The sequence below is a fragment of the Anas acuta genome, chromosome 5, assembly GCF_963932015.1.
Source record: "Anas acuta chromosome 5, bAnaAcu1.1, whole genome shotgun sequence".
Taxonomy (NCBI): domain Eukaryota; kingdom Metazoa; phylum Chordata; class Aves; order Anseriformes; family Anatidae; genus Anas; species Anas acuta.
In genome coordinates, this window is record NC_088983.1 from 53,189,538 (window position 1) to 53,203,243 (window position 13,706).

At 42.4% G+C, this 13,706-nt stretch overlaps 1 protein-coding gene across 3 annotated transcripts in view; it reads left to right on the forward strand.

Moving 5' to 3' along the window:
- C1QTNF4 (C1q and TNF related 4) overlaps nucleotides 1-13,706 on the forward strand; it is a 39,252-nt gene that overhangs the window by 11,699 nt on the left and 13,847 nt on the right. The window contains exon 1 of one of the 3 annotated variants that reach the window (XM_068684782.1): nucleotides 10,176-10,388. The exons of 1 other annotated variant lie outside the window; for it this stretch is intronic. Coding sequence is in view for 1 of the 2 variants with exons in the window: in XM_068684780.1 (XP_068540881.1) it covers nucleotides 12,655-12,667 (13 nt within the window). In the remaining variant the exon portion in view is untranslated. Of the gene's footprint in view, nucleotides 1-10,175; nucleotides 10,389-12,639; nucleotides 12,668-13,706 lie in introns of those variants that run through there. One more of the 3 variants, XM_068684780.1, reaches the window with a different exon arrangement.

Sequence of the window (13,706 nt, forward strand, 5' to 3'; positions counted from 1 at the left end):
CCTCAGAATAAGTGATGGGTGCAAAACGCAAAGAATGGAGTTCCTCTCTCAAGAATCAGCAGTACTGGGGCTCCATCATCTTCTCTGTAGTGCCAGCAGTCTCTCCTGTTGCAGCAGGCTTAGCTGGGCAAAGGCTCTGCTGTGCTCCAGGGAGCACTGCGGGATGGGAGCTTTCCTCCAGTCCCCAGAACAACCGCCCTTCTGCCAGGCCCAGTGTCTGACATCCATAGCAGCAGAGAGACTCAAGACTTTAGTTCACAATGGGCTTTGTGTTATCTGATACTACCAGATTTCTCTTTCCCTCTTTGGTGACTGTGAGTGCTGCTTTCTGGCTGCAGATTATTTCTTTGGGTTTCTTTGTAAATGTGCTCAAAGACCTTTGGTTATTAATGCAGGGTTCTACAAACAATTATTAGTGATATTGTTATTGTTCTGCAGATAACATAATTAATGTTATATTTGTAAGTAAATGCCAATATTATAATTTCAGAAATATCTCCTACCTACAGCTACCACACAGCACTTTCTGCTACCAGAAACTAGGACTTTTTAGGTAGAAAACCTGTATTTACTCCCAATGTTTTACCAGAGAAGCATCAACATCCCTGACAGGAAAGCAAATATGACACGTTATAAAAAAGGTGTTTGAACTGTTCAGCCTATTCTGAATGGCTTGCCAAATACACAATATTGGTATATATTCTATTTGCTGTTGCAGTTTCTAAGCTGTTGTCCCTGCACTATCCAGTAGATGATGCTAATGTATTACAAACCAGTCTCTGTTCAGTTTTCATCTGAGAAAAGATGATGATGGCCCCAAAAGTGTATTTCTGTCACATTCCAGACATTTTACAAAATTCTGTGTTGCTCTCTTTAATTCTTGTCTTTTCCAGTATGTGCAATCTGGAGTTTCAGAATGTGTTATTTTTCTGAAGTGGTTTTGTTACTAAGGTTGCCTCTTTCATGTACCTGCCAATCAATCTTTCATAACTGTCTGCTATTCAAGTCAGTCTGACACATTTGACCAGTCTCAGAAGTCCATTGCCATCTATTTACCATCTATTGTCATCTATTACCATCGCTTTGTGATCTATTTACTCATATTTTGTGATGTACAACATTAGTCTTTGTGCTGTGTTGACATTTTTTCCTGTTTCCAGTCTGCAGCAAATACGTGAAGCTAAATCCTTGCACTATGAGGACAAAAGCAAGAAAGGGAAATAATATGTTCCATACGTATACATAAAGAAAAGGGCAGAAATGAGTTTCCATGAATCTCCCAGGATACTCAGCTTTTCTAATCTCATTCTCTAGCATAAGCATACCTTAATTATAGACTATGGGAGGAAGCTATATAATCACTTCTCCTTTGCAATGGATTCTGATTTTCTTACACGGAGAGGCTTGCAGCTAATTTCACAAGAAGCCTCTTTAAAGATCTTGTAATTACTGGCAGAATGAGCATGCTCCTAATCATATATATCAGAGCCCAGGTTTTTCTCAAACAGAGCAACGATGTCTGCATGGCATTTACAGGCTTTATTTACATTTGCTGCTGAAAGGAAAGCAGATTTAAAGACAGGTTTGCCAAGGTGGATGCAGAAAAAAAATTTGATCTCTCTCTGCTTCCCCCAGTCTCAACCTCATTCTCTGAAGTGGTGGGATCCTAGCCAGCCCCCTCCAGAAGCTGGGCAGCTAGTTAATATTTCTCCTGTGCTAGCAGACTGGCACTTGTGGTCCTTCCAGCCATTGGATCCCGACATAGCTGTTACCTGCTTGCTGAATTGACACACTACTAAAAGTAGACAAGCCAAGAGGAACAAATCCTGTCTTGCGAGGAGGAAAGAAAGAGGGAACTGAGCTACCTTTCTTTGCCCTTTGTTTCTTTCCTCTGTCTTTTTAGCTTCTCTCCCTTGGGAAAAGTATGGGCACCTGAGGAGATGGAGAAAGAACTCCTTGCTTCCTGCAGCAAGCAGGTCTGATGTCTGTCCTTTCCAGATTGTGAAGCCGAGGCTAATTAGACCATTTGGCTTTTCTTATACTTTTTCCCCAGGAGGGATGAGTTATATGAGAAAGTTGAAGCTTCTCGTGTCATTCCTGCAGCAGGCTCAAGGACAGGCAAAAAACATTACTGATAATTGTATTGCAAGAGTTGGCAGCATAGAGGGGATCTAAGAATAGGCCAACCCAGACGGCAGCTGGGGCATGAAATAGACTTAGGAAATGCATGATTCAAGGTGTAGGCGTTAGGGCTTGCGTGTCTTAATCTAACACCTGGGCAAAAAGTTCCAGAACACATGAGTAAATCAGCATGAAAAGCTTCAGCAGAAGCATATTTAGTCATGCAAGGCATCCAGGCTGAACTGCAGGGTTAGTTGTTGTGTAGTCATTAAAGCAAAGAAAAATAATTAATCAACGGGGGAGCAAATTGTTGTAACAGAGAACGTAAAAGGAGTCATCTGATCCTTTTCTATTTCCCTGGCATCAATTGCCAGCAAATATATCTTTGTCATCATGTTCAAGGAGAAGAAGAGAGTGAGAGACAGAAAGAGATGGCACAATGCTTCAGCCAACAAGTCCTCCCTCCTGGACTGGAACTGCTTGCCCGGCCAGAAGTGTGTCTCAGACCTGTTTTTGCGATGTGTGAGTCCCTTTGGAGGTAAACTTCATGCAAGTGTATCAGAAGACACTATATTAAAGTGTTGAAGATAAATTGCTCACAAAATAATAATTTTTATTGATAGGTACTGAACACATCTCTAATAATCCAAGTACAGTCCTGTCACATGAAATAGCCAAATCGGCAGTCTAATAAAAAATACCTGCTTTTTTCCCCACAATGTGCTGTTGTATCAAGAACTGGAGGCATAAAAGAAGTACCTGTATTTTGCACATCAGATGTCTCTAGAAAAGAAGGAGAGGAGAGGAGAGGAGAGGAGAGGAGAGGAGAGGAGAGGAGAGGAGAGGAGAGGAGAGGAGAGGAGAGGAGAGGAGAGGAGAGGAGAGGAGAGGAGAGGAGAGGAGAGGAGAGGAGAGGAGAGGAGAGGAGAGGAGAGGAGAGGAGAGGAGAGGAGAGGAGAGGAGAGGAGAGGAGAGGAGAGGAGAGGAGAGGAGAGGAGAGGAGAGGAGAGGAGAGGAGAGGAGAGGAGAGGAGAGGAGAGGAGAGGAGAGGAGAGGAGAGGAGAGGAGAGGAGAGGAGAGGAGAGGAGAGGAGAGGAGAGGAGAGGAGAGGAGAGGAAAAAGAAAAGAAAAGAAAAGAAAAGAAAAGAAAAGAAAAGAAAAGAAAAGAAAAGAAAAGAAAAGAAAAGAAAAGAAAAGAAAAGAAAAGAAAAGAAAAGAAAAGAAAAGAAAAGAAAAGAAAAGAAAAGAAAAGAAAAGAAAAGAAAAGAAAAGGAGAACTTTAAAAGAAAGGGAAATAATTGAGAAAACAGGCTGTAGAGAGAGGTTGCCTTTGGCCCTGGCAGGCAAAAGAGCCATTGAACTGCAAGAAATACTGAAGAGCTGGATCTGTTTTGTTTTATCTTGAACTTTATGCACCCTGGAGAAGGGCAGACTTTTTATGTAATTGACAGGAATTTTAACACCCGAGTACAGCTGGTTGATGAGAAGAAAGCTGCTGGTTGCTGTAGTTTGACTTGATAGAATTTGTCAGGAATGGCTTTGCTTGCTGTGATGAGTAAGCATGGGAGACATTTCATTGCTACTGTGGGGGCTGTTTTTAATTCACTGTAGACATTTGGGTTGGGAAGCTGAGCTTTACGGGCCATTGTATTTAAGTAATTTGGAACAAGAGTTTGGAGTATTAGAGGGAAATCTGGGTTTACAATATGTTAATAAGCAGGAAGAAACGTTGAAGTCAGCCTGTATAAAGCTTCGTTTGGAGCAATACTCGTAGCCTGCCTGTGAGCTTCATTGTACACACGGAGAAGGATTTTTTTTTTAGTTTAGTAGAACAAGTTTATCTTAAAATGGTTTAGGTTTAGGTTATACAAGCATGGATTTGTGGGCTGAATGTTTGGGCCTGGAGAAACCTTTATATCTAATAAAGATCCAACCAAAGACTGATGGTGGGAAATTAAATGAATTCCCAGAAGATTAACAAGAGTGCAGACATCCAAAAGATGTCACCTACAACGGCCATAATGGGAAAGATGTTTCTCTAAAGGTATTACTTATTTCCTTAAGAGAAACTGAATTTTTACTGAGAAAAAGTTATACAATGAACATCCAGTTCATGAAATTTTAAGCATATAGCATGCTGAAGGAATATTGAGTTCTTTGTTGTTGCAAGCAGTGTACAGGGAAAGTACACTATAATTTATACCACTTCTTTGTATGCAATCTTTGCATGTGTAAATTGCTTAGAAAATTGTGTAGCTAACAATCTGAGACTGCATGATTCACATGTGAGATTTCACGGGGGTTGGAGCATACTGGGTAAGGAATGAAATGTGAATATGAAGGTTTGGGATCTTGAGAAGAGCTGTGAATGTTCTAAATGGCTTAATACAGGGAAAATATAATTTCTAACAGAGTTAGAAACTGCCAAATAGAAGAAATCTGATCAAGCCTCCTTTTCCTATGGAAAATAAAATTAAAAACATTGTACTCCTTATGTGGGCAGGAGGACTGGCCAGGGGCAGAACTGCAGAGAAAGTAGGTCAGATGACAGTTTCTGTCCGGTTATGTAGGTTATTTGGAAGAAAATGGAATAGTTTGTACTTCAATATTTTTGCTTCAATGAGCAACAAGAAAAGAAAGTTGTTCATGAATTATAATGAATGGAATGTGTGTTAAGTTCATCCTATACTTTCAATTAGAGGTCTGAATATCAGGAAAGCACTTTGATTCAAATTCTGAAGCTCTTTGTTTGAGGACAAAGGAACTGGCACTGATGGAAGACAAAAGTACCTTCTTTTGCCTCTTGAGTTAAGTACATATAACTTAACACAGATAGCAACAATTGCATAAGAAAACTGACAGTGTTACTTAATGGGAAAACAGCAAAGAAAGAGATTTTGGAAAAAAAAAAAAAAAAAAAAAAAAAAAAACAGTTAAAAATAATAATGAGGCTTTGAACATTTTTGAAGAACTGTTTTTTCAGTGATAAAACTGACTTGGAGTCATCTTCCATAGCACCAAAGTCTCAAGAATGAGAGAGGTGGTTTCCAAATGCAAGAGATGTCTTTGAGCAATATGCTGTTTGTTTTTCTCTCATAGCAACTATGCAGTCGGGGAAAACACTGAGTTATAGCAGATGCAATAAGAGACAGCTTTCCTACCATATGCGAGAAGACTTTGGCAACATGAAACTTCTCTGATCTATTTCTTTTTTCAAGATTAGCAGGACAGCCTTGAGTAGAGCCAAGCTGTGTACACAATTTCATGATATAATTATTAGAAAAAGCAATGCAATACACATTTACAGCACCAGTTGTTTTCAATTGACAGTAATTCCTAGCAGTTATATGGCATTTGTCTATTAGCTTAGTGTAGTTATAGCTACATACATATATATATATATACACTTAATACAGTCATACTTCATTAAGATGATTTTGGAAAAAATAAGATAATACATGGTCAGCTTTTCTTCAAAGTATTTTGTCAATTTGTATATATATATATTTACTGAAGCTATTTTTCAGTTTCAGTGAAATAATGTATTACAAGGTCTGTCTGCTTACTGTAGAAAAGTTTTATGTATTTTAAAGGAGCAATGAGTGCATGTAAATTTTCAAATAAAAGAGAAAAATATTCAAAGTTAGCATCACTGTAATTGCAGGGCATTCTTGCTGAGGTGATGCCTACCCCCAGGCTTTGTCTGTGTTCCCTGAGGCACCATAGGAAATTTAGGAAATGAAGACCAGGTAAAGAAGCAGGTTAATGGGAGAGGATAGTGCCAAAGGGAGACGAATTAAAATTCTTACTCTACTTTGTCTCACATTTCCAAATTTCAGTGTTTTGGTTTTCAGTTTTTCATTAGTCAAAATTTTTCTTCTGGTTCTAATCCTTAGTAATACACATGGCACCATGAAACAGGTATAGGCTATATTACAGATAATAGTTTGTAATCTTTCAGGCTTTCAGCAAGGTTTTTCTCATTTATCCAGACTCCTGTTGCACTTGCTAGAGTGAATAAAACGCTAATCAGAATATACAGAAATATAATCAGAGAAAATTGTCTTCCTTTTATTTGTATCACAATCCTTGGATTTTCACCAAAATTTCTGTGGATTTCTCTGGGCAAATATTGTGCTCATCACTGGTGAAAGCAATTATACCCAGCTTTTATTCCTGGCTCTATAACCTCTGCAAAATGATGCAGTTGAGGATGATGCTGACCTCTGATCATTTATTCTTTTCAGGAGAATACATGTAGTGAGTGACTTAGAGACTTTGTTATGGAGATATGGGGTTCAGTCAAAGTTAGCTTTAACAGAGGAGAAGGGAAGTAAGAGTCTGCTATTTCACAGCACTGGTTGAAATCAAAAATAGTGAAGAAGTCATCACTCAAGAAATGAGACTTTATGGCTGTGTTCTGTCGAGTGGGCACAGAAGTGTAGAGGGGTGATTTATTACAGACACTTTTGTTGTGTTGTTATGCACCCAAAATAATGTGACTTATCACACATGCAGACTGGTAGTTTATTTCCACAAATACAGTTAAGTGCTAAATTGAGAACTCTGGAAGTGAAATAGGCTATCTTGAAGAGATGGAGTATATATGCATGCTGATCGCTGGCCTGGGATCAATTTTAGAGAAGGAGGAGTATTGCAGCCATGTAAGACAGTTGAAAGAGCTACCTAAGCACATCCAGGAGGCTTATATAAGCCTAAAATGATATTTGCAGGAGGCTGCATATGTGTTTGAGGCTGCCAGCTGACAAACAATGGCTCTAATGACAATGCTGCCCCAGGCTGTCCTTGCTGTGCCTGATTTCTGACACATGCCAGGACAACAGTTTGTGGAACTGCACAATGGGCAGGACCAGGGAATTTATCCAGGTGATGAAAAAAATTTAAACAATACGGAGAATCAAGTCTTAAACCCATGTAGATATGAGGAATATGGGTGAGATTTCTGGTAATATGCAGACTGTCAAATGAAAGTTTTGAAGAACTAGGTTACTGAAAAGGTTGATTGAACCTAGAAAGACTTCTCTTAGCATCTTTGGCTTACATTCTCTGCTGGTTGTTCCTTTGGAGTGTGTATGAAGAGCTTGATATTCAGATTTTCAGGTAGAAATCTTGGATTTAAAAAGTAATTTTAGATATTGTGGGAAAATGCCCACAAAATTCAGAATTTAATTCAAGAAGTTTGTAGGAAAAGCATAAGTATATGTATATAGGTATGCACTAGGACAGGATCAATATGGTTTTATAGTGTGCATCAAATATAGAATCATACTATTTTCATTTGGATGGAAAATACAATTTTGTAAATAGATCTATGAGTTCTTAATAATGTCAGGAAAATGTTATTAACACTAAAAAAAAATATCTCTGAATTTAGCTATCACTAGTTACATATTTATGTAAGATATTTGTGCATTAAGGAAGTAATGGCCTGCTTAGTTCCCTTCAGGAGAATTTTTGATATTCTTTTCTCCTTTCATCACAGTGAAATGCTTGATAGATCTGCAAATTTCTTGAAATTATAACCACAGCTTCCTTCTTACCTAGGTTATGTGAGCCCTCAACATTCCAGCCATGAGAATCATCTTGATACTTCAGGCTTGCCAGTTATATCACACCTCTTTTTATAGTCGAGAATTGTCATTTTTTATCCTTGTTCCTCAGACTCCAGCATTAGGAGATGAACCAGCAAAATGTATCTTTAAATTCCTTGACACCTTGTGTGCGCCATACGCTGAGTTCAAACAGTATTTTTTCTACCTTCTTCTTCTGTTGTCAATGTTATGTCTTTTTGGCTGCTTCTCCAGTGAAAAGGATCAGCATTCATGTCTATCAAGTGCAGCAAAATTGCAGCATACTGCCCTGCTATCACTGTGCTGTTGGCTGCATCTGCCCTTTACATCATGGAGTCACTGGCATCCATTGCTCACCTTCTTACAGGAACTCCCATAAGATATCTTCTGCAATTTTCTGTTCCATTTTGCTACATAAGTTCCTCAGTAGGTGACTGCTGAGTGTCTAAAACCCAGTTGATGAGTGCTTTCCAGTTGTCTATTCACTTTGTGTTGTAAGTTACTGGTCTGCTACGAAGGTTTCTGGTTTTCTGTATTTTCCTACTGCTGACCCTTTTCCTGCTGACCCCTGCCAATTCATTCAAGGAATTTTAGTCTGCTACTACTGTAACTAGAATTACACTTCAATCCCAAGAACATATCTTATGCTGCATTTCTACTGACTTGTACCACATGCACCTCAATATGCCACATTGCCCTGGTGAGAAAGAAAAACCAGTAGAGGCAGCTTCTGCACAGCTGGCAGAAGCAGAGCAGAGCTCATCTGGATTGACAGGACAATGCTAAGTATATGCCTAACTTATAATACAGCAGTATCTTAGTACTCAATCATTTCTGACCCCAGTGGTAATGTATGTATTTAGAATAACATTACCATCATCCTGTTGATAAATTACTCATCACTGCTATCATTGCTAGATGATTAAAGGAATGCATTTGTCTGGGCTGTGTTCAAGATGCACATTCTCATCTCCTGGAAGTCAGTGGTCCATTCATTCTTCCAGGAGCAGTAAATTGGGTGTTGAGTAATCTGCCCTTTGAAATGTGTAAAGAAGCTGTTAAGAGAGCACAAAATATGTTTAGCCAGCAGTACCAGCTGGATGTGAGCCCACCCAGGATACTTTGTTCAGCTGACAGCTGCTACCAGAACCACATGAGAGTTGGTCTCTAACACTCTCATGTCTCATTCTGCTCGTCAGCTTCCCCTTTGCTTTGCTCTGAAGGGAGGTAGAAGGAGAAGGATATAGCATAGGGGCAGAAGCAGCTGCTGGTGTGTAGAGGTCTAGGGAGGATTTGCACCAAGGCATGGATTTAATGTTGTGCCCGCCAGTTTAGAGATGCTATTGGGGAAAAGAGGTATGCCATAAATTGCATCCTTGTAATAATGAGGAAATGATGTTCTCGTCACTCCACCTGCCAGTCCTCTGCCTCTGAGGAAAACTGTTCCTTTTGTTTGTTTGCTTCCTTTCATTCTCTCCCTGTCAATTGTGGGGATCAGCCTCGTGCCTGGTACATGGGCGCAGGTGAGCTCTGACACCTAGTGAAGAAGGGGGAGGAGTGGAAAGGAGCCATGTGGGAACCAACTCAAATGTCTTGGTGGGCAAGCCCAGTGCTTGCTGCATACACAGGGAAAGTCCTGGTGCCTGCCAGTAGAGGGGTAAGCAGAGATGGAGGCTGGAAAGCAGATCATGCCAAAATGAAGCAACAACAGCTGTAGCATCCTCTAGGAGAGGCATGACTAGATGTCTCAGGCACGCTCCAAGATGAGGACACTGGCATCTGTACCTCTGCAAAAGCAAGGCTGTACAGCAGAGGGGAAGACCTTTGGTGTTGGAGAGCCAGAACCTTTTTTAACCGTTCCAATCTTTACATTTTCTTTCTAGAAACCAGCATTAGATGATTTGAGTAGGCTAACAATAAACACTCTTCACAAAACCCCAAATTTGCTCCTCAGGATAGAGCAGTAATGCGAATACCCCGCTATTTTGCTGTCAGCAAAAAATCAATGCAGACCTTCAAAGGAACAAGCAGTCGCCCTCTTGTTGTTAGGTGATGATCTAAGGCAGGGCGAGCTTTCTAGGGAGAGATAAGAGCCTTTGCTGGACCGAATAACACAGCTGCTCTACAGAGGTGCTTTTGGGCTCACAAATCTTCTCAGCAGGAGGGCAGAGCTGGACACGATCTCGCCCCCAGCTCTATCACCCGGTCTCCTTGGCGCCCTTACGGCTGCCCTGAGGGAGGGCCCGGTACCACAGGGGGGGTCCGGCGGTACCACAGGGGGCCGGTCGGTGCCACAGGGGGCCGGTCGGTGCCACACGGCTGCCCTCGCCCTCAGCCTGTCCTCCCCGGCCGCCCCCCCGTCTCCCTGCGCTGCCGCAGGCTGCTCCTCGAGCCCCCGGCCCCTTTTGCCGCCGCCTCTCCCCGGGGCAGGTACCGCCGCCCCCCGCCATTTCCCTGCCCGCCCCCGGGCCCTCCTCCTCCCGTCCCCGATTCGGCGCCGCAGCCGCGGGGCCCCGAGCCCCCTCCTCTCCTCCTCTCCTCTCCCCGCCGCCTCCCCGCGGCTGCCGAGCTGTCAGTGCGCAGGCAGCGCCGCGGCCCCACGCCGAGCCCCAACGGCCGCCAACCGCCGCCAACGGCCGCCAACGGCCGCCAACCGCCGCCGCGGGGCGGCAGCAGGTAGGGAGCCCGAACAGCCGCACCTGACAGGAACGGGGCTGGGGCTGGGGCTGGGGTGGGACGGTGGCCGGTGCCCGCGGGTCTTTTTTTGTTTGTTTGTTTTTCTCATTTCTGCTGTGAAATGTGGAGAGTGAGGAGGCAAGGGCAGGACGGTTTGGCCCAGCTCGGAGCCCGGGTTGGTCAGCCTCCCACGGGGAAGGGCGTCCTGGAGGGTTTGTGGGGTGGGAGGCAGCAGCAGGCTGGCACGGGGCTCTGCGTTAGCCTCCTGTGGGAGCCGAGCCCCCGGGGCTTTCCCGAGGCTGCGGGTTCTGCAAGGTGCTCGGAGCAACCCGCTCCAGCGGGAGGTGTCCCTGCCCACAGCATGGGGCAGGATTTGGGTGATCTTTAAGGTCCCTTCCAACCAACCCTGTGACTCTATGAACACGCAGTATTGTGTCAGGTCATCCAGCTCAGTCCTTCTCTGTGTGCTTGGCGAAAGCACTGCCGTCTCCTTAACCTGCTCCTCAGAAGCTCCTAGGGAAATGGGTCAGCGTCCCCAGCTGATGCACCTCGCAGACACTCGGTGAGTTCCCGCACCGCCAGCTGGCTAGCAGGCAGCACTGTGACCCTTCGGTTTATGCACATACTGAAAGAGCCTGGCTTCAATTATTCATTCTGATGCTACTGCAACCTTCTACAGCTTCTCTTCTCCAGGGAGGTGATGTGTAACAAGACTTTGAAATACTTTGCCACTGAGTCTGTGATCCTGTCTAGGCACATAGCAGCTGTTTGCTCACGTAGCCATTCTTAAGGGTTAATTTATAGCAGCAAAATGCATGTCAAGGAAGAGTGAGGATTCACAGTAGAGCAATATTACCCTCTACATCCCTTCTGTTCCCCTCTAAAAAGCTGTGATAAAGCTGAGATGAGAGTACTGAACAGTTAGTGGATGAGGCTCTAAAAATGAGTCTTGTATTTTTTGTCTGGAAGAATTAATGCCACAAAAGTACATTTGGTTTCCAAAATGTGGAACCTACAGCTTCAACATGGTATTGGTTTAAATCTGATAATTTGTCAATGTGGTAGACAGTTGCTATTTTGCAGATGAAGAAACAGGTGCAGACATGAAATACATTGGAAACAGATTTGGCGGCAAAAGTTGGAATCCTATTTGTTGTTATTTATGTTTTACTAGTCTGATCAGCTGTCCATTGCGCTGTCTTCTCCATAGAGTACTCATTGATAAACTGAGAACCATTCATATTTTCCAAATACAGGAGGCTGGGTAGACCCACAAAAGCCAGCAGCTATACTTACTTAAGTATAACTCTGACTGTAGTTAAGCAGCTTTTATATTCTCTATTTTAATAGCAGCCATATTTCCAAACAGCAGCAAAGCCGTTTGTTTTGTTGATCTCTGGTTGTTGGAATTCTCACCCGTGCATCAGACACTAATCCAGATGGACACAGACAGAGAAATGCCTGAGGTGTAAAGAGCCATAATAGTTCAAACCTCCTGTGCATAACACCCAATAGTATGAGGACCAGGAGAAAAAGATGCTAGCGTGAATGCAAAAATGAGCGTGTACTGAGTTTCCAAGTGATCACTGTCATTCTGCCAAAATTTCACTTTCTTATGGTTAGTTGTAGGCAGAGAGCATTGAAATAAACTAATCTGATAGCAATGGTAGGTTTCTAAGATGGAAAGTACCTCTGAGAAGATAATATTCTCAGCTGAGGAACATCTCTCCTCAAGAGATGCTCATATCTACATTGACTCTTAAGGCATGAGATTAGAGCAATTGACTTAAAAACACTAGTATGAAAAATGCTGAATTCTAAGGCTTTGTTACCAACACCTGAAGTCAGATGTTAGGATTTGGTCAGTTTTATCCTTGAACTCTCCCATTCAACCATTCTTTTCCACTGCCCGAAGTATGAAGTGTACATTCTACACGAAAGGTGCATAATTAAGGAGAATGAAGTTCAACTTGCATTAGAATTACAGCTTACTGACTAGTCTGTAGGGGTGAGCATCTTTGTACTGTCTTGGAATACACATCAAGGCTTGGCAATTTGACAGTTTGTCATACTTTATCAAAAAAATCTGCCTGACTGACTCCAGTTTTCACCCAGAGGAGATGAAAAGCTTCAGTTCTTAATTCCTGATTGACACTCATAGATTTGGTACAGATCCCAGCTTATCCAAGTGCAGGTAAATTATGACTTCATTCTTCATTTCAGCATTCCCAAACCTTTACTTTTGCCAGGAAAGGAAACTTGCCTGATGTTCAAACGAGGTAAGTCAATAATGTGCAACTGCTGTGCTGCTGACTCTCTCGTCAATCACTTTTCTTCCCGAGTGCTTTCTTGTTCCTGTAAAGCCTCTCTAGATGTATACATCCTCAAGACAGGTTAGAGAACAAAGGAGGAATTCCTGCTGCATCTAATCAAAGGTCTGAGGTTTCCAGCAGCGGTAACCCAGTCAGAATCAGAAACTGATCACAGAGCAGAGCAGTCAGAGACTACTCCTGAGGCTGTTGGTTGATTACTAGGGCTCCAATGGGAAACAGTACAGGTTCATAAAGTCTTATTTCTTCTTCTCCACCCCACAGCTGTTTAATCTATTCTGTGTGTATTTTCTGCTGTGTCAGAGACTCAGCCACACACAGTGCCAGCAAAACTGTCCATATGGGGTTAAAGAATGTGGGGAGACCGTGGAAGTGATCACTGGAATGGGAGCTAGATAACAAATTCAAGCCACTGTTGTCAGGAGGAACACCAGATCATCTTTATTCCCATGTACACAATGGCTTACTATCTATCATGTGCCTGTTTGTGACTGCTGTGACTGTTCTTGAGCTCAGAGGAAGGAACTTGCAGTCCTTTGGTCAAGGGCAGATGCAAAGAAAATGTTTAGCCCATCAAAATCTACCAGATGTCTTAGTGCATCCCTTCCAATATGCAGCACATGCTGCTAGTGTACCTCAAAGTGAATGCAGTAAATGATGACATTTTGAATATATCCCTAAGTCTGCAAAGAGAGATGGCTGCATCTTTCCTATTCATGCTTTCAGTATTCCAGCAGATTCTGACAGAATGGGCTTTGGTTCATTTCACACATTAAAGGATTTTTTTGTTGTTGCATAAGTGAGAGATTTAATTCGTTTTAAAGTAAAAAGTGAAATTCTTGATCATGGCTGTACATTTAATATTTGCTTTGATGGGGTACAGAGCATAGCAGGTAAAGGGGGCTATAAATTGGGTTAAAAAGATTTTCTAAACAGGAAGATATTCTTTAAATAACATTAAAAGATACAGAGCTCATAATCTGCGTGC